The 26,082-nt window shown below is 36.7% G+C and overlaps 1 protein-coding gene across 4 annotated transcripts in view; it reads left to right on the top strand.

Moving 5' to 3' along the window:
- arid3c (AT rich interactive domain 3C (BRIGHT-like)) overlaps positions 1-25,877 on the top strand; it is a 74,605-nt gene extending 48,728 nt beyond the window's left edge. For 2 of the 4 annotated variants that reach the window (XM_052556517.1, XM_052556515.1), the window contains 5 exons: positions 8,867-9,050; positions 17,770-18,011; positions 19,329-19,601; positions 21,176-21,265; positions 22,590-25,877. In XM_052556517.1, coding sequence (XP_052412477.1) covers positions 8,867-9,050; positions 17,770-18,011; positions 19,329-19,601; positions 21,176-21,265; positions 22,590-22,762 — 962 coding nt within the window. In that variant the 3' untranslated portion in view covers positions 22,763-25,877. Of the gene's footprint in view, positions 1-8,866; positions 9,051-17,769; positions 18,012-19,328; positions 19,617-21,175; positions 21,266-22,589 lie in introns of all 4 variants that reach the window. The other 2 variants (XM_052556514.1, XM_052556516.1) reach the window with 1 other exon arrangement.
- Positions 25,878-26,082: the final 205 nt, after the last annotated feature.

Raw genomic sequence — 26,082 nt, 5'->3', positions numbered from 1 at the left:
TCCTTGAATGATGATAGATGTGTCTTTCCAACAGTTGAGACTGTGGCTTCCTTACACATTACACTGAAAGAACTAAACCTATGTAAATGTATTGTGCTGAACTTGCAGACTGTCAGCAGTAAAGTATATATTATTACTAAATAGCTCACAAAATTTTGACTGCTAACTATTCAGAGCTCATTTCATGCTTTTGTAAATACATACAATATATCAGTGCTAAAATGAAATTAGATCCAGGTTTTGAAGGAGAGATTCAGCTCCATTTAAAAATTTACCTTATTAGATTGCTTTAATTTCATAAAATAAATATGTATATTATTATATTAATGTTACTATTATAATATTGAATTTAAAATGTTAGAACTAATTATCTAATTGTATAAATGACGTTTCAGTTACAAAAAAGTGTCACATTAAAATTAATATAGTTAATATATTTAAAAAAAAAAGACAATAAATTCATAACCTTTTACAAATTAAGCATAAAATAATGAGCAAAGAATATTGTTATTAATAATGAGCCAAAAATAATAATTTATTACATTTATTTATTACAAAAGTTGTAGTATTTTGAGTTCAAACTTTCTAGTAAAATTAAAAAAAACAAGTTGTAGCATTATTAATTATAATTATAATCATATAATCATAATGTAACTAATTCAATTAAAAATAATTGTTTAGTATGATATGGAAAGCATCTTTTCTGAAGCTTTCCATACCAGTGACACATTTGTTTTTTTCTCCATGTGTGGCCATTTTTGACCAACCTAACCATTTTTGCAACAGATTTTCGTGTTTTAAACAGAACCCCATTTCGGAGCTTTGGTTTAGTGTTTGAGGCGGTTACAGGTCACAGTATATCTGATTTATTTTCCCTGAGAGGCAACAGATGACAGAGAGGGCTGAGTTGTCATTTAGCTCTTTCTCATCTGTTTGAATTTGTGATGACAGGAATGCAGGGTAGGTTTTATCGCGGTTCATGCTGTTGTTATTGCGCTATGGGCTAATCCAGTGAGGAGTCATCTAGTCTGGTGATGCCATGACATAAAAATGCCTGAATGCAGCAAAGTGAGGCTCTTCCTGTCAGCTCAGGCATAAGATCAAATATAATTAAATCCCTGCTGCCTCTGTTCTTATGCTTGATCTCTAAATCTGTATTGACTTCATCGCTCAGGAAATCAGAAGACCCAGTGCACTCATCAGGAGTTCACTTGCATTTATACAGATTCATTTATTGGACAAATGTTAGCTCTCAGTAGTAATCATTCAACGAATACCCAGAGGTTTTAGGATGAAGTTTTTTTCATTACATCTGTTATGGATTTTCTTCTCATAAATGAGTCTTTCAGCACATGATCCAGGTTACCTGCCGTACTTGTTTTACTGTTGTGTTGTCAATCACGTCTTCATGGTGTTAAATGACCAAGAGGCTTATATAACTGTTATCATACCATGTAACTGACAGGATGAATAGAATGGGAACTCCCATTTAACTTCCACCATATTTAGTTTTGTCACTCAATATGGTGGTTCATCAGTTGGAACTGTTCATGACCAGGACGAGACTATTGTGACAGAGAATTCAAAGCTAGCGATACATGCTCAGTTAGGACACTCAAAGGGATATTTAACCCACAAATGAAAATTACCCAATTATTTCCTCACCCTCAAGCCATCCTAGGCGTATATGACTTTCATCTTGCAGACGAATCAGTTGGTGTTATATAATTTATAGGCTTTATAATGGCAGTGGAGCAGGGTTGAGATTTTGAAGCCCAAAAAAGTGCATCCATCCATCATAAAAGTGCCCCACACAGCTCTGGAGAGTTAATAAAGGACTTCTGAAGTGAATCGACGTATCATACGATCTACCATATTTTAAACTATAGAAACCATAATCTCTAGTTTACGGTAAGTGTCATATGCGCTTTAACAAATTATAACAAATTGTTTGGCAACCAAATTTGTTTTCAAAATTCACAAATAGTGACAAAGAAGAAGCAAGTAACGTTGAATTAAACAAAATTTTTACATTTTAAATCGCCCCGCCCTATTTTGAAGTAGACAGATGGAAATCGTTTTTTTTCTCATGAAACACATACTCCTGTAAACTTTATTTACAGCTTTGAAAAATCTTTTTTTACAGATGCTAACAGATGTGGTGGTTCTGGGGTCATTGGGTATCTGGGGTTTGTAAATCTAGGTCTGAAAGTGCACCTACTGTTCAAACGTAGATTTTGCTTGAATTTGTTGTGTATTTATTTAGCTGTCAAAAAGTCAAAGTTACAGTAGTACTAAGAGATATTTTGTCTGTGACTAGAGTTATATTTCTTCATTCTTGTAATACATGGTTGATGCAGGTCCATTTTTCTTCACTTAGCAGTTTCAGACGTGTGTGTGAGCTTCAGCAGTGACAGGTGATAATTTGATAATCCTGAGTCTGATGTTTTTTTTTTCTCGTCATTCTCGAGTGAAACCACTTGCTCCTGTGAGATCTTGATACGTGCTGCCCCCACTGAAATAAGGGTGTTCATTGCTGCACACCGTTAGTGGTTTTTCTTGTTTGAAACTTGGTAAGGATCATATTACAAATGACATTTTGCATATTCTAAATGAAATTTCAAGCCATATTTGGATTGAATAAGATTAATGCCATGTTGCAATTTGAGATGGAAGCACAAACAGCTGGTATCACGTTTCAGCTTTTATTAGAGGCTGCACTTGCTGAGAGTGTTTTCCTGAACTTTGTTTTTGCAGCTCTTTGACAACAAAAATTCCCTGGCAAATACTGCACTGCTTTATGTTGTGTTTAAGATATTAAGGAGAAAAAGTGTATTATTTTCAAATGTTTTACATTAGAATGTGTTTCAGCTGCGGACTCACAAACCCCTAGGAGTTGGTTACATGCCGATGTGAATGTCTTCATAAAAATGATAATTAAAAATAATATACAATTAAAAATGAGCACATGATAAACAAACAGACAAACAATTAATTGGTTTTCCAAATTTTCTGAAATACACTATATATGTATATTGATAGACTAAAATTACAAATATATGGGGGTTGACAGCTTTATGGCTTTATGACTATAAAAATGTTTTGTCAAATAATGTATGGTAACATTTAAATGTACTGTTTTTATTATTTGTTATAATTGTAATTGTGTACATTTTTTCTAAATGTATTTTTTTGCAATTTGCTACTAGAACTGCAGGTAACCATTTTGTGGTCTTCAGTTCTCTCTTAAATTTACATTTTAAATGAACGTCTGATGCTGGGTGATCAATAGTCTAATTTTGATATGTTTGAGATGGGTAAGAACGACAGGATGCAAACAATCCACTTGCCATAATTTTGGTAGGTAAATTTAAGCAGTAAACTATAATTGAGAAAAGGTCAATGATCAGTGATACCAAGTTCATATTTAGATCTTTGACAAGTATTGGTTACACTGCAATCTGAGCTTCAACCTAGTAAAGATTTCAGAATGCAATTAGGACATGTATTTTGAACTGCAGTGTGTGCCATAATCAAATAAAATATTTGGCACAGGAAGATTTCTGAGTTTCAATAATTGGCTTTGTGCAATTAAAAAACTTTTTATTTGTTTGTTTGATTTTGGTAACCCAAAATTAGAAATCTATCATCATTTACGCTCATGATATTTTTCTATTGGGAAAAATGAGAGAATTTTTACCACATGCAATTATAAAGAACGGAAAAAAAAAAATGTGTGAGAGTCAGTGACTCTTAAAAGTATTTCATATGTGTCTATATAATTCTATATAAATAAATCTATATAAATCAAATCTATGTAAGGAACAGCTCAAAGTTTAAATGAACAAAGCAATGGTTCTCAGAATCAATCTGAAATTAATACTTTTTTTCAACAAAAAGATGAATTATATGGAGCCGCCCACATGACATGCAAGAAAAAAAATAATAATTTGTGCGCACAATTTACAAATTCATTCCCTCAATGTACTAAAACCTGCACACGATTACTATTGCGTTACCTCTTTTCGATCGATCGAGGGAACGAATTAGTAAATTGTGCGCACAATTTATAAATCGAGTGAACGAAATAGTAAATCGAGGGAACGCAATAGTAATCTTGTGCACGTTTTAGTACATTGAGGGAACAAATTAGTAAATCGTGCACACGATTTAGCCTAATATTCTTTCCTACATGGCATGTGTGGGGCTCCGTAGATTTAAGTTAATCAAAAGCGACAGTAAAGATATAGAAGTAGCACAACTGTTTCTACCAGTGATAATAATAATAATTTCTAAACAGTCATGTGACTTTCAAAACTGGAGTAATTCCTCCTGAAAATGTAGCTTTGCTATGACTTATAACTTGCTTTTTAAAATATATTAAAACATTTTAAATAGTAATAATATTTTACAATATTACTTCTTTACTCTCATTACTGTTTGATCAAATACATGCAATAATTTTAGTATTCATTTTTGTAATTGCTTAAAGGAAAAATGGACAACACAATCTTCAAATTTGTCTCCTTTTGTGATTCACAAAAATAAGTGATACGTAGTCTAAATGCAGAATGTTTCCTTCCCAGAATGACGTTCTGCATCAGTTCAGTCACAAGATCGAATAGGAGTTTGGCGATAGTAAGAAAATGAAAACTCTGGTGAAATCTTCTCAGCTTCATTATTTGTCCAGAACACATTAAAACGCAATACACGAAAGGTTCTCCCCCGCTGTGAGTGAATTCATGCCAGGACTGTTGTCCCCTGTAGGCCTGGCCTGAGACCAAAGGTCACTGGCCTTCCCAGTGTCCCCCGAAACCTTGCCATCATCAATCATAACCTGTCAAATACGAATCGTTTGTCGCAAGCCCCTCAGTGTACTGAGATGGCGTATCTTTTTTCACATCAAAATGGCTGCCTCTATTTCACAGCTCAACACAAACAGACCTGTGTTTAACTCCACTCATGGAAGAATGTAGATGAGATTCCCTGTTCCCCAGAGAGCTTTATATAGAAAGAAGTATGTATGACCAGCTGTTTGAGACCTGTACTGCAAATTATACCTCTGTCAAAATGGAGAAATCATGTGATTCCAGCAAGGTTTCCAGAAACATGGACTGTTGTTTTATGGTGGTTTTATCAATGAAAACTTTCTTTGTTTGGCTATGCTATGATGGTCTCATTATATGAAGAGAAATGAGATTTAAACAACTGATGTAAATCACTTAATTGTATCCTTTTCTTTTAAGTTGGCTTCTGAAGAATAAATACGTCCATCGTGGAATAGACTTGGAGTGATGGGCTCATTTACGACCCCTAATCTTTAAGCAATAGGAACAATGCAAGTGTTATTGCCCATTGTAAACTGATAAATTCCCACTTTGATTCATGATTCCCACCGGACAGCAACAATAAATTGATCACATCTCAGCGCAGCATCAGCACTTCCTTTTGAATAAATCAATATTCGACACTTTCAAAATTACCTGAAATACTAATGAAGAGAATGAAAGGCCATGAGCCGCCTCGAAGAATCAGCCTTTTAGTTTCTAGCCATATTTTCTCTATACATATTTTCATATTATCTAATTTTACTGTTTTCCATAGGAGAACACCCTGAAGTGTTTGGAAATGCCATTCCAATAAAAGAATAAAAGTATATTTTTTGATTCTGCTTGTGTACTACAATTGGCTGCTCCACAAAGTGCTTCTTTTCAGTTGTGTTTGTTTTTAAACATACACAAAATATATGCCTTTGACTATTTTTATAGTTAAGATTTATAGAACCATTTTAATATTAATGAAAAACGTGTTTAAAGTAAAAATAGATGGCTTGATTATAATGATCTACTTTGTTGTAGTAATTAAAAAAAAACGTGTAGATTTATTTTTAAAATAATCATTAGTTCGCTAAAGAAATGAAGTCTAGAGAAGAGCATTTTATTTTACATTACATGTTAGTGATGTCTTAATTATTTAAAGTATGTTTATGTTATGAAACATGTTATGACGGCCACTGTGAAAATGAATACTTCAACGACAAATAGAAATGTTATAATTTAGAAGTTAATTAAAAAAAATTTGCAATTTACATGTTTGCATACATTTTATAAGTTGAGTGTTGTTTTTTATATTTAAAAATAAATAGTTATTAAACCGAACTGATGTGTTTGTGTACCCTTTCACCTTTTACACACTTATAAACACACACACACACATTTTTTTTTTGCAGCTAAAGTTGATTGTCTGGTTTGTCTTTTTCAGCTCAGTGTTCATACGTATAGTACATTTTCAACCCAGGAAGATCATTTTTGTAGTGATATGGAAAGAATGTTGGCAAACCTGTTACTAGCTCCTTAGCGTTTCTTAAACGTCATTTTGGATAAAAGCATCCGTCAAATGAATAAATGTAATTCCTGACAAACACATCATAGAGGACTTACTCAGGCTTGTTGGTCAGTGCAATTAGCCGGTTTTATACACACGGATAAAGTTTTTTTCTAGCCTTGTGTTTACAAATTAGCCCTTCATTTCATGCTTCGGAAGACCGAGCCATCGCAGGCACATTGTCCTTCCATTATCTGGCTGAAGTGAATGATTAAAAGGCAGACTGCTGATGAAGGCAGCCACATAGATGATTGGCCCCAACACCAGCTTATTGCCTTCAGCACATTTTCAATTAAACCTTTTTAGCCAGTGAGCAATTAACAGCAGGCAACTATGTGAGCTCGGCGAAACGTGTTTCTCTGCGCTCCACAATCACTCTTTGTCATAATGATGCATGACCTGATCAAATTGTTTGGGATGACAAAGGCTCGTACTGGCCTTTATTCACTGCATCTTATCCAGGGAACAAGAGGAGATGAATACATGAGCTCAGAAATCGAGCGCTCGTAAATCTTGTTTTAAAGACGCTTATCCAGGTTCAGATTCAGTCCAAAGGTGGCTTTTGTGGAGTCAAGTTTTATTTATTGCTCCAGCCTCATTTAGCTTGGCCTTTTGTGCATGGGAATAAATAATTATTTGTTCATTAATGTGTTTTAACTTTGTACATTTGAAGGTTTGTTAAGTAAGGAGTGGGTTAGGTTTAATGGGCGTAAAAGTTCAACTAAACCAGGAATTTGTATTACTGGGGAAAAGAAAAAACTAAATTTAAGGTTTAAGGTATTGACAGAATTTTATTGGGGAAAAAGGTAAAAGGCTTATTATAGAATTATGCTTTTATTTTACTATGCAAAAAAACTAAAAGCTCATACATTGAATACAGTACAATCAGTTATTACGATAGATTATTCATTAGTTCTCCCTTTATTCTGATTTGCAAAGCCTCCCAAAAATGTTTGGGAAAAAACAATAAAAAACAATTTTTATTGTGAAGAAGTCACACACTGAGTTGATTTTCTACCTCCTGTCAAAACGCTCACTCGTCTTATTTGGCCCATTCTGCATGGTACATGTTTCACAGTGTTTTTCAATAAATCAGCAGACATTGTGTCCATTCAAATTCAGCATATAAGCAAGATCCATAGTCAGTTGACCAGATTTAGCCATTATGATAATATCCGCCTTGGTTATAGAGGACAGATCCTTCCTCTTTGCATGTTCTCTAAAACCCACAAAATAGTGTCTAATGTCTATTACAGCACATATTACTAACCCCCACCACAATGACTGATTGAATTATAGGCTGGGAATAATAAGAGCAAGCACTGCATGTCAGTAGCAGATGAAGGAATATCTTTTTTTTTGCCAGCCACACTGTTCTACCAAGATTAATCTTATCTAAATGATATTAATGTAATACATTTCAGTGTTATTTTTAAGAGAGTTTTCTTTGTTTTTTGTTCAGTAAACATATTGGTACCGTGTCGGGTCATTACTTGATTTTGGTTCTAAAGTATGCGCTGTGAATCAAATCCAGACGAGAACCACCACTTTAAAACATTTCGGCTTTTTCAGATCAAGACCGTTGATACTTACTTTTACTTCAGTGACTCGTGTGGTCAGTTTGAGGAGAAGTTAGAAACATCGATCGATTGTTTTAGACGTTTGTGCTACTTCAGATTTAATGCCAGCATTGTCTCAGAGAGAAGGCAGATAAATCTTTACTTTTAATAGTGTCTCTTAGTTCACATGCCAGAGAGGCAAAATGAAGCCGTAATTACAAGTCTTAATTGATGTGTTTTTACCTTGATAGACCATAGCTCTGCTCTCCTTGCTCTTTTCAGACTGTGGCTCTGCTTGCTGTTGTTTGCTCTATATTTCTCTACGTATTGATTGCTATTATGGCAAATCCAATGGGCACAATAGAACTCTATCAGCAAAATACAGGTTAATTATCTTGAGGTCAGGCGGTCTCAGATGCACACAAAGGGCTTATCCCCTTCGCACATTACAACCTAACATTAAATCGTGAGCACAAATTATCACTGAGGTCTTTTTCCATTCAACAAATGAACTGACAGAGGGAAGGAGAGCAGTGTTTAAGCATCGATATCCGAGAGTTTAGATGTTTGGCAACTTTTGTTCTCTTTTAAAAATGATTTCCTTCACTGCTGTTCAGGCTTTATGGTGCATATTAGATCATGATAAATGATTTTCACTTTGAGTATACAGTGTGCAGTGTGGATGTTACTTTCACATTAATAAGAAGCCACAGGTCTTTCTTTTCACTAAAGGCAAAACAGATAGCGCAGACCTTTGACTGAAGGCAAAAAGTGATATTTTTGCTAAGTGGAGTGGGAAGCTGTCGGACGTTTTACTTATGCTTGACTGATTGGCCTTATAAGCGGCCGAGGGGCCCGTCGATGAGCTTGAGTTAATGGCATTGATTGTGGATATTGTGCTTTTTTTCCCCCGGCTCCTGCAGGGACTCCAGTGAATCGGATTCCTATCATGGCCAAGCAGGTGTTGGATCTCTACACTCTCTACAAGCTTGTCACCGAAAAAGGCGGCTTAGTGGAAGTCATCAATAAGAAAATATGGCGCGAGATTACCAAAGGCCTGAACCTGCCTACCTCCATCACCAGTGCGGCTTTCACCCTCCGAACACAGTGAGTGAGATAACTTCAGACCACAGGGAACAACCTGTTGAGGACTGCCAGTTGATTCTTGTCTATCTTGTCCAATTCAATTACCTGCTTTTAGAATAAAGAGAGTGAAGAGCAGGCTGTATTTGACAGTGTTTGGTAAAAGTAAGAAAGAGATAGATTTGTACTGCTAAACTGAGATCCATCAAACAAACACTAATACAGGATTAAATCAGCACAATGTGAATTTAAAAAGACTAGGGCTCGCTATTTAACTTAATATAGTAAAAATTTAGTTGGAAATAACCTACAGAAAGTAAGACATTTGGCATATGTTTAAAGGCTCAGAACAAAAGAAAACATTGTGTGCGAATAGCCGCTAAGATACGCTGACATACTTGATTGTGAAATGGATTGCTGTGGACTATATATTGATTTCTAAAGCTGCTTTTTGACTAATGCTTTACTCATCTAATACAATATGAATTGTCTGGAGTGTTTTTGTGTTTTTGGTGTTGAGCATTAATATACTATCATTCAAAAATTGGGGTAGGAAAGGTTTTTTTTTTTTTTTTTTTTTTTTTTTTTGAAAGAAATCTCTTGTGCTAACACAAAACTTAAGCAATTATTTGAGCAAAAATACTATAATATTGTTTGAATATATTGTTTTATATGTTAAGGTTTTAAATTCAGAAATTTCAGCAGCCATGATACCAGTCTTGAGTGTCACATGATCCTTCAGAAATCATTTTTTCTAACTATCAATGCTTCAGAATGATTTTTGTTGTTGTTCAAAAGAACATTTATTTTAAATAGTCAATCTTTTTTATAACAATGTAAGTCTTTACTGTCAGTTTTGATCAATTTTATGTAGCCTTGATAATTAGAAAACTGACCACAGGCTTTTAAATGGTAGTGTACACTGTATGTGATTAACTGCAGTCCAATTGATTAATTAACTGTTGTCATATAATTCATCTAATTTTTTATACCCCTCATAAACAGATTTCAACTTTATGCATTTTAGTAAATTTTACATTTGCCTCCAATATTTAACTCCTTTCATGTATGTTTCTACTTTCTGTGTAAATCATTGACGTACTTGGTGAACACATTAACTTGTTTGTGCATGTCCACCCTCAGAACTGTCATTTAACTCAATTATGTTCTAAGGCAACCAGTTTTCATGTAGCCCTGTAGGCTGGCATAAGAAAACACAATGGAATTTGAAAGCAGCCATTATTTAAGTTGATCATGAACCTAGTAAAAGATACAATGACAGTTGAGCAGATGGCCTCTCATCTCGTCATGTAAACAGAGGAATGCAAGAAATCTGGATTTCAAAGCACTGTTGAGAGGAAGAATGTGCACTTGCTACACTGTACTCTTTTTTTTTTTTTTTTTTACTTGAATGACGTAGTTTGTCTATGCATTGAAAATGAATTAAATAAATCAGTGGTTTTCAACCTGTAGGCCGCGCCCTAGTGGGTCGCGATGGTATTGCAGCTGGGCCGCCAATTACTATTAAAAGAAATAATATTGTTCATATATATAAAAAAAATGCCTAAGTCATAACATAATAACATCATTTCATATATATATATATATATAAATAACAAAAAATAAATATTAAATTGTAACTATGCTTCCACTATTCAAACTCACTGATTGGTTTAAGAATAAACCGCCAATTTATCTTAGATACTTTTGCTGCATATGCTACAGAACAACAGCAGTTGGGAACCACTGAAATAAATGATAGGATAACTATGAAAATGATAGATGTACATTTCAAAGTGAAGGCAAAGGGTTTGGTGTTAGCTGTCAGTGGAACATATAGTTAATGTTATGAACTACACCAGTGGTTTCTCTGTTATGACCCCTGCGTGAACTTGAGGAGAACTGACTTCATCGAAACAATCACTTTGAGATCTTCTGGTCAAATGTCACAGAAATATGAAGCTTGTTCTGAGTAAAGATCCTAAACATTTATTTGAAGATGCCACTATTTAGGATTGATATTTAGGTAACACTTTAGTGACCAATTTTCACTAGTAACCAGTTGCTTATTAGCATTATTAACACATTAATTTATCAGTACTTATAAAGCATGTTGTTACGCCCCGTCTAGGGCAAAGGACATAACATGAAAAAAGTAAGGAAATGCAACGGTTTCTTTTTATGTAGAAATAAATGGAACAATATTTATTGAATTTTAACAGGTCAAAAATAATACAATTGGGTATTTTACCTCAGGAGCCGACAGAGCCAAAAATAACAAACAAAATAACTAATTTATATGTACCTCTTACTGCCCTACTCCACAAAATAAAATAAAATAAAATACAATTACTTCCCCAACTCCCTAATCAAAAACAGGCAATAAAGATCAAAACAAAGAGTTGGCGTCGGACTCCCTACCTCCCAAAATAAAATAAAAACAAAAGTATAAACAGGTATCAGTTCAGGGGTTTATCTGGAATCTAAGTCATTAAACAGGCGGTGGTCGTTATCACAAATATGGCAGTTCACAAGAATCAAACAAACTCTTTCCACTTCAACAAACTCTTTCCACTTAAACAAACTCTCAACAGGCGTACCAAATATCGAAGCAAAGTCAGGCAAGACAAAGTATCGAGTGAGCACAAGGCTAATGAAGACAGTAATGTAGGAGGCTTTTATACACGTCCAGGTGTCAGCGGATCAATCAGGGCGTGGCACCAATCAGACTGCAGGAACCAATCCGGTCTTCTTCCTGGATAAAAACAAACACCTCCCACAAAGCATAACACACATAAACAGACCAAAGGGGATGTAACACCCCCATACACAAAAATAAACATGAAAACATGTTTATACACAAGATCTTGATAGAGAATCCGCAATAACATTATCTGTGCCCTTCTTGTACTGGATGTGCAAGTTAAAATCTTGACAAATTAAAGCCCAGCGCATGAGTCTTTGATTTTTGTTACAGAACTTCTGTAAAAATACAAGAGGGTTGTGATCAGTAAAAACTTCAACAGGTTGTGAACTTGAACCAATATAAACTTCAAACTGTTGCAAAGCTAGCAAAAGCGCGAGTGCTTCTTTCTCAATTGTACTGTAGTTACATTGATGACGATTAAACTTCTTAGAAAAAAAACACAATGGGTGATCAATTCCATTTTCATCTTCTTGTAACAGTACAGCACCTGCACCAGTTCCGCTTGCATCAACCTCAAGTTTAAACGGTTTGGTGAAGTCAGGAGTGGCTAAGACAGGAGCGCTGCATAACAAATTCTTCAAAGAATCAAAAGCAATCTGACACTGAGGAGTCCACAAAAAGGGAATTGCTTTTCGGAGGTTATCAGTAAGAGGTTTCACTACATCAGAAAAATTCCTACAGAAACTTCTGTAGAATCCAGCCATGCCAAGGAAACCTCGAAGCTCCCTTTTTGTCTGCGGTATAGGAAAATTAACAATGGCGTTGACTTTGGCTTCGACTGGTCGTACAGTGCCCTGACCCACTTCCTTTCCTAAGTACCTAACAGTAGCATGACAAAATTCACATTTAGCAAGATTGAGGGTTAGATTAGCTTCTTGAAACCTAACAAACACTTCCTCCAATACCTCCAAATGACCCTTCCAGGTCTCGGAATAACACACAACATCGTCAAGATAAGCCTCACAATTTTTCACATTAGACAGTACTTTACACATCAAACGTTGAAACGTTGCTGGAGCATTTTTAAGGCCGAAAGCCAAGACCTTATACTGTAAGAAGGCATCTGGAGTAGCAAATGCTGAAATCTCAGATGCACGCTCCGTGAGTGGCACTTGCCAGTACCCCTTGAGTAAGTCCAACTTGGTTACAAACTTAGATTTCCCAATCCTGTCAATACAATCTTCTATCCGTGGAAGTGGATGGGAATCTGATTTAGTGACCTGGTTAACCTTTCTGTAGTCTGTACAGAAGCGTGAGGTACCATCAGTTTTCGGAACCAGCAAACATGGAGAGCACCAGGGGCTAGAACTAGGCACAGCTAACCCATGCTTCACAAGGTATTCAGTTTCTCGTTTCATTATTTCACGCTTGGCAGGGTTTACACGATAAGCATTTTGCTTAATTGGGCGATGATCAGCAACATCAATATCATGCTGTAACAGATTGGTTACAGTTGGTACGTCTGAGAAAAGGAAGGAAAATTTCTCAACTAACTGTAACAACTCATCTCGAGATGACTCTGATAAATGGGATAGTTTTGAACTTAGTGTTGTAAGGGCTTCTGAGTTTTGTAAACGAGCACCGGATAAGGCCGCACTGCCCAAACTAAGGCCATCAATACTAGGAGAATCAGCAGATGAAACTACTTCCACAGGAACAGCGACAGTGGGAGAAATTATCCGAGCATTTCTAGAATTTTCAGAGTTTGAACGTGAAACATACAATTTCAACATGTTTACGTGACAAACACGAGACTTTCGGTGTCTCTCAGGGGTCCGTACAACATAGTCTGTATCACTTAATTTCTTTTCGATTTCATATGGGCCTGCAAACTTTGCTTGCAATGAGGAACCCGGTATAGGTAACAACACAAGCACTTTATCACCAACCTCAAAGGAGCGTTTGACAGACTTTTTGTCATATTTATCCTTCATTCGAGACTGTGATGAGGTTAAAGACTGACGAGCAAGCCTCCATGCAGAATGTAGACGTTCGTGAAATGAACTGACATAATCTAACACATTGGAGGAAGGTTCTGATGAGTGGGTTTCAGAGAGGAGATGCTCTTGAAGCAACTTTAATGGTCCACGCAGTGAGTGCCCGAAGACTAACTCAGCTGGGCTAAATCCCAACGACTCTTGCACCGTGTTACGAACAGCAAACAGCAAAAGTGGTACCTCCTCATCCCAATCTTTCTCATGTTGTAAACAATAAGTACGAATCATAGTTTTTAGAGTCTGGTGAAACCGTTCGATGACACCTTGGGACTGAGGATGATAGGCACTTGACACAGCGTGGGTAACATTCAGTTCTTTCATTACCTTACGAAACAGGCGCGAGGTGAAATTTGTTCCTTGATCAGATTGTATAATTTTTGGTAGACCAAAAGTAGTGCAAAATTTCACCAGGGCCTTCACAATGTTGGGGGTCTTTAACGAACGCAGTGGGATGGCTTCAGGGAATCTAGTAGCGGAACACATCATAGTCAACAAATACACATGTCCAGACTTAGTCTTAGGCAGAGGTCCTACACAATCTATCACAAGCTTTTCGAATGGTTCACTTAGCACTGGGACTGGCCTTAAAGGTGCAGGAGAAATAACCTGATTAGGCTTTCCTGCAACTTGGCAGTAATGACACGAACGGCAATATTGGGACACAGAGGATTTCATTCCTGGCCAATAAAAATGTTTCAAGAGGTTATGATAGGTCTTCCTAACTCCTAGATGTCCAGAAAGATCATGGTCATGGGCTAGCTTCAGTACGTACCCGCGATAGGATTGTGGAACGACTACTTGAAATACGGTGCTCCACTCATGCTTCACTTTCTCAGGGCTCCACTTTCGCATGAGTACGCCGTCCTCTAGAAAATAGGCAATTGCATGTTTAAGTAATTCAGTCTTATCTACCACAGAAGAACTGCTCGATAACAGGGTTTTATCAGCTTTCTGGGCACTGATTAGCTGTTGCTTGCCAAAAGGAAAATCAAAATTAAGCCCAACAATCACATCTGAGGAAACATCATTTTCATCATTGGCTTTCATATCTGACCCCTCTAAACACATAAAAGAGTTGGAAAGATCAACCTCATTTTCAAATTTTCGGGCTTGTGCCCGAGTAACAACACAAGACTGAAATACACTGGGAAATTCCTGCACTAACACATCATCTTCCCCTGATACACACGGTATATCTGTAACCTCTGGTAGAGCATTAACTCTACTTCCAGCAAGATCATTTCCAAGAATGAGAGAAATCCCTTTCACTGGCAACTGAGAACGTACAGCGACCTTAACTTCACCAGTCACAATGCCAGAACGCAAGTAAATGGTATGTAAAGGAACTCTCAGTACTCCCAGTTCAATTCCCTGAACCAACACATCCGATCCACAACTAGACTGAGGTGAGAATGATAGCGTACTTGCTAAAATAAACGACTGCGCAGCCCCCGTATCTCTTAAAATCCGTACAGGTGTGAACTCTGAATCAGAGTTAGACAAAGCAACTGCTCCATCACATACAAATGGTTCAAATGTCGGGTCAACAGAATTTAAGGACTCAGAAGACGGTACATGAATGAAAGCTACACTCTTAGATATGTTGTGAGTCTTCCGCAGATTTTTCCGCTGCAGTACTGGACAAGCAGCGATCAAATGACCCTTTTCATGACAGTAGAAACATTCTCTAGCTACCGAAGAGGTATCGAGCGATGAATCATCCTTTTGAGAAACTACCGAATGCTTAGAATCGTGAGTACGATCTATTGAGGTGCGTTGCGAAGATCGCGATGATGAAAAAATTACTTTATGAGTAAGCACAAACTCATCCGCAAAGATAGCAGCATCAGCAAGAGATGAAACTTTCTGTTCGTTCAAATAGACCACAATTTTTTCAGATATACAGTTTTTAAACTCCTCAACCAAAATCAACTCTTTCAACTGTTCAAAGGTCGTAATTTTACTCGCTGCACACCATTTCTCAAATAAAGTGGTCTTTTCACGAGCGAACTCAACAAATGTTTGGCTGGGGTTTTTTACATGTCTTCTAAATTTCTGACGGTAAGCCTCCGGAACTAACTCATACGCACGTAACACTGCCGCTTTAATCGCATCATATTCCAAACTTTGCTCTAATGTTAGAGCAGAGCACACTCCCTGTGCTTTTCCCACCAATTTGCACTGTAAAAGCAAAGGCCAAATATTTCTAGGCCACTGCAATGTGGTCGCGATTCGTTCAAAAACAGTGAAGTATGTGTCTACTTCACTCTCTCTGAACAACGGAACAAGCGAAATTTGTCTACTAATATCAAATTCAGGAGAACTTACCGGCGCAGTTCGCGACGCTGAAGGTAGAGGAGATGATGCACCAGATGAGGCACTTACTGATCCTGGAATAACCTTCTCCTTTGTCTCCGGAGAAGGGCGCTGAAATCTGGTCTTTAACTCGACCTCCAGCTCTTTCAGTCGGACATCACGCCGCGTCTCAAGCTCAAGTGCCTGGACATTTAGCAGCTGACTCTGATACTGTTGCCGACTAATTTCCAGGTCTAATTCTTTTAAACGGATTTCCAATTGTTTCTCACCCGGTGAAGGGGCAATGGGATCTATGCCATCGACTTCGCCAGATTTGAGTTCCGCCTCCGCAGCACCCAAACCTTCAAGTTCTAGGTTAAAAGCAACACCCGGAGCCACACCCTCTTCCGGTAAGACCTTTTGTTTTATAAGCTCCATGCGCAACATCTCCTTTATCTCCTTTTTAAGTGCATGACGAGGTACGCGAATATTAAAGAAATCTGCAAGCACTAATAAATCGTCTTTACGGCACTTATCAAACTGTTCATGTGTGGGATCGATCGTAAATTTTTCCAATTCAAATTTTGACGTCATCACGCCCCCTACGTTTCCTCCCACACAAAGTAAAAACCCCAGGCAAACAACAAGTTGAATAATACTTAAATCGACCAGTTTTACTGATGAAAAACAAGTTTGTAATTTCGTTTTAGGAAAAGAAGAAAAAAAAAGAATCGGACGAGCCCCCAATTTCATGTTACGCCCCGTCTAGGGCAAAGGACATAACATGAAAAAAGTAAGGAAATGCAACGGTTTCTTTTTATGTAGAAATAAATGGAACAATATTTATTGAATTTTAACAGGTCAAAAATAATACAATTGGGTATTTTACCTCAGGAGCCGACAGAGCCAAAAATAACAAACAAAATAACTAATTTATATGTACCTCTTACTGCCCTACTCCACAAAATAAAATAAAATAAAATACAATTACTTCCCCAACTCCCTAATCAAAAACAGGCAATAAAGATCAAAACAAAGAGTTGGCGTCGGACTCCCTACCTCCCAAAATAAAATAAAAACAAAAGTATAAACAGGTATCAGTTCAGGGGTTTATCTGGAATCTAAGTCATTAAACAGGCGGTGGTCGTTATCACAAATATGGCAGTTCACAAGAATCAAACAAACTCTTTCCACTTCAACAAACTCTTTCCACTTAAACAAACTCTCAACAGGCGTACCAAATATCGAAGCAAAGTCAGGCAAGACAAAGTATCGAGTGAGCACAAGGCTAATGAAGACAGTAATGTAGGAGGCTTTTATACACGTCCAGGTGTCAGCGGATCAATCAGGGCGTGGCACCAATCAGACTGCAGGAACCAATCCGGTCTTCTTCCTGGATAAAAACAAACACCTCCCACAAAGCATAACACACATAAACAGACCAAAGGGGATGTAACAATGTATTCTGCATGACCATATTCTACACACCTAATCCTACCCAATACTTAATAACTACCTTACTAACTATTAATAAGCAGCAAATTAAGAGTTTATTTAGGCAAAAGTCATAGTTAATGGTTTGTTAGTAGCAAGAACTGGACCTTAAAATAAAGTATGACTGATATTTAGTATTTCAGTGTAACTTAAGTATCCAAATACTTTCTAGGGCAACTGTAAATGACTGTAGCTATAGTGTTATTGTGATTAGGTTATATATCCCAGTTCTGTCTTTCCTTGTCTACAGGTATATGAAGTACCTCTATCCTTATGAATGTGAAAAGCGGGGACTGAGCTCTCCCGGGGAGCTTCAGGCAGCTATCGACAGCAACCGGCGCGAAGGCCGGAGACAGAGTTATGGCTCCACCCTCTTTAACTACTCCCCCGTGGGCACCCCCACCCTGCTGGCTTCCCCAAAACTCCAGATGCCCCACATCAGCATGCCCACTCCCAACGGCGGGCACATGACTCAGACTGTCATCAAGAAAGGTTTGTGTTTATATTTCCCTTCCTCACAACATAGTTTTTTTTTTTTTTCAAAGTCAAAATACTTTAATATTAATGTGAATTTGAATGTTTCAAGATTGTTTTTTCCCAATATAGTGGAACATCATTTTACTAAATTATTTGTTGCTGTTTCAATAAAATAATATAGACTACAAAAACAGATCAAATAATAACATGATAAAAAGCAATAATAAAAATTTAAAGGAATTAGGCATAATATAACAAAGAAAATCCCACTTAAAAACAACAGCATGCTATTGATTGTTGCTTTTTAAAAGAGAGAGAGAGAGAGAGAAATGTTCTTCCTTATCTGGAAATTGAATGTTATTGTTTTAATTACAACCTGGATCCTCCAAAGGACAAGTCATCTTTCTTACACAATAACACTGCCACGTCTTACTCACGCTTATTCCACGCTGTGGCCTGAATGGTCATCAGAGCGGACAGGAAACAGCTTGCAGGACTTCCTCTTGCCCACTCTGCCAGTTTCCGCATCACACCAGCAGAAGAGAAATGAAACACAAAGAGACATGGGCTGCTTCATGATTCAGTAATGTGCCCATATGGAAAAAGACAAGTCACGCAACTTTAAGGATCAAAGAGCCTTACGAATCGCACAGTATTTATAGTGTTCACAAAGCAGCTGTAAATAGATCTCATGACTTGTGTTTCATACTCATACTTCCCTGTGAGGATGTTATTGCAGCACATTTAGATACCTACATTTGTAGAATATAATGTATTCAGATTATTGAATAACTTTCCTTTACACTTTCTGTTTTACAATACATATAATTTAAAGTATCATTTACTTGAAGTGAATCAGGTGTACAGTATCAAAATTAATGTCAGATAAATCAAATAAAAGTGTGAGTAAGGACATTTATAATAGTATAAGAGATTCTAAGTCAGTGTATTAGAATGATTGCTGAAGGATCATGTGACACTGAAGACTGAAGTAATGATGCTGAAAATTCAGCTTTGCCATTAAAGGATTAAATGACATTTTCAAATATATTCAGATCTAACAGTTATTTTTGATATTGTACAAAAACATTAAATTAATCAACTGATTAATCAACGTATAACATTATGTTACATACATTTGTGATAAAGGGCTTCTGTTTTCTCAACTGTTACACTTCACTGTCCAGTGTGGCAAAATGTAGCACTGTAAAAAAGGTCCTCCATTGTTCTTAAATTAGTAGAACATTTCCAAGATTTAGGATGTTAGATGGTCCACTATATTTGTTTTGTTGTTAAGTGTTGTGTCACCTAAAGAGGTTTCTTGCTCCACAGAGGACTCGCTGCTGTCCAGCTGCCTGACTAACAGGATGGGCATCCCTGTGTCTCTGGCCAGCCACCACAACGCAGCTCAGGCTGCAGCTGCAGCAGCCGTGCAGGCGGCCGCACTGGAGCAGCTGCGCGAGAAGCTGGAGTCTGGAGAGCCACCGGAGAAGAAAGTGATGCTCATGGCAGAGGAGCAGCAGAGGATAATGCAGCATGCATTACAGCAGAATCTCTTCGCCATGGCTTCCCAGCTACCCATGAACATCAAACTGAACAATAGAGGTGGGTGCAAGGAAGGCAAGTACATCTTCAGTGTCAGCTTTCACACAATCTCTTCATTGTAATTGACTATTTATTGATTTTTTTTTACTTTGTAGTTCACCCCAAAATTTTTAATTAATTTACTCAGCCCCAACTTGTTCCAAATCTGTTTTAGTTTCGTTCTTCTTTCAAAGATAAAATATATTTTTAAGAATGTGGCCAAAAACAGTTTGTGGTCCCCATTGACTTCCATAGTAGTTTATCTTAATAGCAATTGGAAAGATGAATGAAATGGCAGAGGTTTGTAAACTTGTCTGGAAATATAATATAAATGAAAATAAAGTGAATTATGTCTCTAGAATGACCTACACAGTAAAACGTGTGATGAGAGAGCACATTGTGGGTCAAATAATGTAGATTACCTGTGTACCTGAAGTTTACTTACAATAGTTCCACTTTAACACAATCAAATATACTTCAGTAGATCTTTAGCTGGACCTCAGCACTACTTCTGTTCCGCATTAAAGTGCATTAAGCAAAAAATGTGTTAAAGTTCCAGTTTAGCAGACTTTATAAGTATAACAGCTTAGGATACCAAAAGTACAATGGTGGGGTACACAAGTACATAAATATATAAATGTATTTGTAGTATACTTAGCATGAAATAAATGTATTTCAAATGCATTTTAGTCTATTTGTTTTGTCATGACAAAACATTAGCCTTCCAGTTTTTATTTAAAAAAAAAAAAATTATGAATGACACTTTTATTTTATTTACCAAACACTATGATAAGTGTCACCTGTGAGAGAAAGAATTTATGAAAATAATTTTATTTATGAATAATTGTTAATGAATGAAAAATATTCCTCTAAGTTATTTTATAACACTATAACAAGTTGTCTCTTTTGTCACAGAGAATGATAAGATTTCGAGACATTCTGAAAAAAATGTCTGTTTATGAAGAAAAGTGATTTCTATCAAGCCATGTGTTTAATGTTAATGATTTCATTCACGTAATGAGAGTGTGTGCCGTGATTGCAGGCTGCTCATGAGTAATGTTTTTTGTTGTTTTCTGCATGTCTCTTACTGTTATACCACCCATTAAACAAGATCCTCTTTAAACAGTGAGAAAAATGTAACGCTGGGCAAGACTTTCACACAGAAACACTCTGCAATTGAAAGATTATATTAAATGTTATTTAGTGTTTACCTGCACATCCACAGTAATGACAGAGTGAAAACTGAAAGTCCTGACAGCCGCTGACTTCTTGGAAATATGAATCCCTTTTTTGGTTCAGAATAATGAATCTAATGGTCTCCTACTTAATGTGTTTCTGATGAATAAATTGTGTGTAATGTTAACAGTCTGACTGCAGTGAAGAATTGTTCTATTTATGATGCAGACGAAGTGAAAGGCCCATCTTTTTGAGAGTAGTCACCTCCCTGCAACTCTTTTAATAAACCCCTCCTTATCCTGTCACTCATGAGTTATCGCCGATAGTTGGTGGCACGCTTCTCTTGCTTCTTGTGTTCCTTTTATAAATGCTCATATTGAGTTTTTCTCTTCCCCGCTCTCTGGCTCCTCTCTTGACAGATGATAGACAAGAGACTGCATTGAACCTGTCTACCAACGGCATTAGCAGCATCAACATGTCAATAGAAATAAATGGGGTTGTCTACACAGGTAAATAGAGCGCCGTTTGCTGATGTAATTGCAGGCAGGAAATTCAATAAGTTATAGCAGCACCCCCGCGCTTAGTCCTCCACACAATTTGATGTCTTTGCTATAAAATCCATCGTAATGAAGTGGCAAGTCCAATAGAGTTAAAAAAGTTAAATATCTTAAAATTGGGCCTGGGCGCCAGGAAGTCGATGGAGCTTATTGTCTTTCGTGCCCGAGAGAAAGGCCCTCTGCCTTAGCTAGATACAGTGCTTGTGCCTGATGTGCGAGAGACAGTAATTACTAGAAGATGGCTCATAAGCTTGCAGGGAACATTTCAGGAGATCAAGTTGAAGTGGCATCTATTTGACCATTTTTCCTGAAGGTTTGTTCCCTGTAAAGCTTTGAGTTTTTTTTTTTGTTAAGGTGAATGATTTAATGCTTTAGTTTATCACAATTATTTATATAAGAAATAATACAATTAAAAATATAAACTCAGTTGCTTTACTTGCTTTGTTCTTGTTAAAACCCTAAAATAAAATAATATGAGTTGAAACCCTAAAATAAAAAATAATGAGTTGCACTGCGCAGTAGCACAGAATTAGAACGGCTCTGTTTGAACTCTTGTGGCTCTGGAAGCATTCTTGTGCCTAAAAAGAGCTAAACAGTGCAGAAATGAAAAAAAGAAAATGCATGTAAATTTTTAAATGTAACCAATTTATGGTGCATGATACTGAAGAAATATCAAATGAAAGATCGGTGTGAACGGCACAAAAGTCTACTTTAGACAGATTGATGAAATGGATTGCCAGTGACAGGCTTATGTTCAAAGGCATGAAAATAAAATGATCTATGATTTGCTTAAATTACGATTAAGTTGCCTTCCAATCCTATAATGTCAGGAGATATTTTCAGAGATGTTGAATTAATGTATGTGGTTAATTCATTTTTGATTCATGAGAACTGAATTTAATTCATTAAAAAAAAAAAAAATTAACTTTGTTGTTTTTTTTTTAACAAAAAGTTAGATACTTAATCAATTTACAGACATCAGGTACTTCGGATACTGCATCTCCAGTATTGTGCAAATAAATAAAAATGTAAAAATATTTGTGCCAAAATCTAGAAATGTCTTGTGCACGGGGGTGTTGATCAAATTCCAAACATGTTTTAGTTAAACCTCTGTTAGTATTATCACATGAAATTATTTGCAATCACATTTATTGCATGAGAATTTTGCACTTCGATGTTTTTAATAAATATAAACAAAAACTGATTTAGTAGCTGACCTGTTGATGATGTTGTGTTGTGTAAAAGCTAACTTTTAATATGTGTCTGCTGACTGCAGGGGTCCTGTTTGCCCGTAAGCCAGCCATAGGTTTCATGCCAGGCAGCCAGCGAATCCATCACCAACACAGCTCTCAGGGAAAGAGCAGCAGCCCAGGGCTCAGCACCCAGATGCAGCCGTCCTCCTCTTCCTCCTCCACCGCCTCCTCACACGGACCAGCCACCTCCCCTTGAGCCCACAACACCTCACTCAACTCTCCCCCGACGTCAGATAAGGCAGGGTCTTTAGGTCATTCTGCTGGACCGCTTTTTTTCTGTCTCCTTCAATGTACAATGTACACTTTCTACTGTTTTTCTAACCCTCCCCCTGCAATCAGGACGGGAGCGTCCATCACCGAAAAAACTTCCATTAAAACAAAAGGCCGAGCAGCGCACATTTGAGGTGTGGGACATTCACATATGCAGCAAGTTGCAGCTTGTAATCTTGTTCTTCTGAGGATGCATTGTTCAGCGTGGAGCGACTAAAACGTACTGCGTGACAAATGCCACGAACACAAGGAGCGTTGTGTGACTTTCAGAGGATGGGATGTTCCTCTTCTTCACTTTCCTACACTGGTCCTGAAGTTTGGGCATCTCCATCTTTACCTGTTGCATTCTTGAATCAAACAGCAAGAGCTACTCTCAGCTATTACCAAAGAGAAAAAGTGCGGCATGTTAGCGGTTCATTTGATAATGTTACAACAATTCATCCAGAGTTTTATCACCACCATCACACATATCTGATGCCATTGCAAATGGTTACCAAAATGAGTTGATATTTTAATATCTTGATTTTAAGCAAACCACATCCCATTTAACTTGGGCATCAAATAGTCAGGGAGAATAAGTTATTTACTGTATTAATGCTTAAATATATGTTTGTAAAGAAAATATATCATTATCATATCCATCAGAGCAAAGACCGGGAGAATCATAAATGCAAGATGGTTCATTTCTATAGCTTGTTACGGAGGAAGGCAGACAGCATTATGTCTACTATATCCTCTCATGACGGGAAATATGTTCCATTGATTAGTGAGTTATTTGGGGAACACTTGTCGACAGTGTTTAATGATTTTTCCACCACCTCAGCACATGTTTTATAGCAAAGCGTTCATTAAATGGTTTAGTAGAAGGAAAAACAGGTCATACTGATTAATGGCAGGTTCAGAAGTGGAGGGTCAAATGATATTGTGACGTGTGACTGCGAGCTGGACGAGGCTCTTTAGAAGAAGATCATGAATATGACTCATCTTGGGCATCAGCTGATGTTGGGAATAGAATCCAGCTTTCATTACATTTTCAACAATGCACTTGCATTTGAGAGTTCACCTCTCGTTCTTTATTCCATTCACCCGTTTTTTTTTTCTTTTTTGCTCACACTCATGTTTATTTCTTCTTCTTCTTCTTCTTCTCTTTTCTATTGGAAAGGAAATGGGAGGATATTATCGTGTCATTTTCTCTTTTTTTCTTTTTTTTTGAATTCCGTAGACAAGTTGTATTTATTTTTACCTCTGTTCTTTCCCTTTCATGTTGAAACTTGGGCTGTTTCCGTGCTTTCAGAAAACAACGCTTTTATTTAAAGAAAGAAAAAGTCATATTGCAGCCCAATACCTCACACATCCTGCAAACACAGATAATAGATGATGAAAACAAGATATACCTCATTTATTTCATTTCTATTATTTTTATTGTGAAACCACTTGAAAATGTTTTTTCAACAAATCACTGGATTTTGTTTCTTTTTCTCTTTTTTTTTCTATTTTGTATTGTTTTACCAAAGAAGGGAATATATGATGAACACACATCTACCTCATTTGTTATAGACTGTGCCAACAACATAATCACAGCAGCCAGTTTTTAATCATAGCCTTTCTGGTCCGAATTCGCTTTCGCCTGCGTGATTTGTGCTGCAGAACCAGAGGCTGGACCACACAGGGCTCAACACGGCGTCAGTTGCTTTGCTTGTTCGTTTTTGTCCGTGGCTTTTTTTCTTTACACACAGGGGGGAAGTGAAATACCAGAAGGATTCTGTCTCTTCTGATCTGATCGAGCTTATTCTTTACAGTATCAGTAGATCTAAAATACATCTTATGAAACATATCTCAAGTTAAGCTGCAACCATGGGCGTTTAGTTCATTAAAGTGTTTTAGCTTTACGGTTTGCAGCGCTTCCATTGATGCCAGTGTTTGAGTCGTCATTTCTGTTCACAACATAATGTGACTTTCAGAAAATATATAACCTAGTCTAAGTTATATAAACTAGTCTAAACTTATATATAAAGTCTAGTGGGTTTTGAATGAGGAGACGTGCTCAGAACAGGACTTATTTTTACAAATACCAAAGATCTGATGATATTCTTGGGTTGGCAATTTCTGACCCAATGCTGTCATTCTTAACTTTTAATCTCAAGCAGCAGATTTTTTTTTTTTTTTTTTTTTTATCCTGCTGCTGCAATTTTAACTTGATCTTAAGCACTTGGATCTAAATGTTTTTCAAGAAAAAAAAAAGAAAAATTTTAAAGGCCAAGCTGTATATTCAGTAAGTCTCAGCGCACGGATGGCAATCGAAGAATGTAATAACAATTTCCAGAGTTTTAGCACATTAACGATTAATCAAAACGATTAAACCTGACCATCATTTTGTTGTATAGGTGCAAGGATTAATGGAGATATATAGTCTATATTTATGTGGAATTACAGAGGGCACAATCAATGCACAATTGTCTGATTCCTGTTGTTGGATGTGATTTACCTCTTGATCAGCTTCTATTTTTTCACAGCAGTGGCACGGTCAATTCCTTCACATGGCTGTCTGTTCTCTCTTCAGCTCATGTCACTAGACTGCAGAGATTTGAGAGCAAATCCTGGACGAACTCTCTCTGGAGAAGCAAAAAAACAAAAAAACACGAATCCGAGTGAATCCATATCCAAAGCTTTTACAAAACTACGTTCACAGGCTTACTGATGACAATGTTGGAACATTTGTTCATGAAAAGACTATCATTTTAAAAAAGAATCACTCATGTGCTTAAAGAATAATATGTTGTTTACCTTGTTTAGCTATGTCAGCGATGCTATGCTGGTAGATTTTAGATCCTATTATACGCTGTGTATTAAGCTTATTTTCCTTTTCTTCACTTTGGATAAATCCAGTGCATTATAGGAAAGCTGGATTGTGGTGCTCAGGGGTTAAAAAAAAAAAAAAAAGAAGAAAAAAACTGGTGAAAGATTTTTTTGTTGTTGTTGTTTGTTTGTTTTGCCATTGACTTGTAGCATAATTAGAAATAAAGTACTGCTTTCCACTTTAATGTCCAGTTGAGTTTTTCTTTTGGGTTTAAATATCCACAACTGCTGTTATGCTGGGGGAAACGTTTAATATTTATTATAATATTAATATATGAAAGGTTTTGAATGGCTGAATATTATAAAATACAAGTGGAAGCGCTGGATGCAGCATAGATGTGATAAAGCCTTCTGTGTTCAGTGTCACATCATCCTTCAGAAATAATTCTA

This window comes from Carassius gibelio, chromosome B5, assembly GCF_023724105.1.
Source record: "Carassius gibelio isolate Cgi1373 ecotype wild population from Czech Republic chromosome B5, carGib1.2-hapl.c, whole genome shotgun sequence".
NCBI classification, from domain to species: Eukaryota; Metazoa; Chordata; class Actinopteri; order Cypriniformes; family Cyprinidae; genus Carassius; species Carassius gibelio.
The sequence above is the reverse complement of the archived record's forward strand: the minus strand, read 5'-3'. Positions and strand labels throughout refer to the sequence as shown.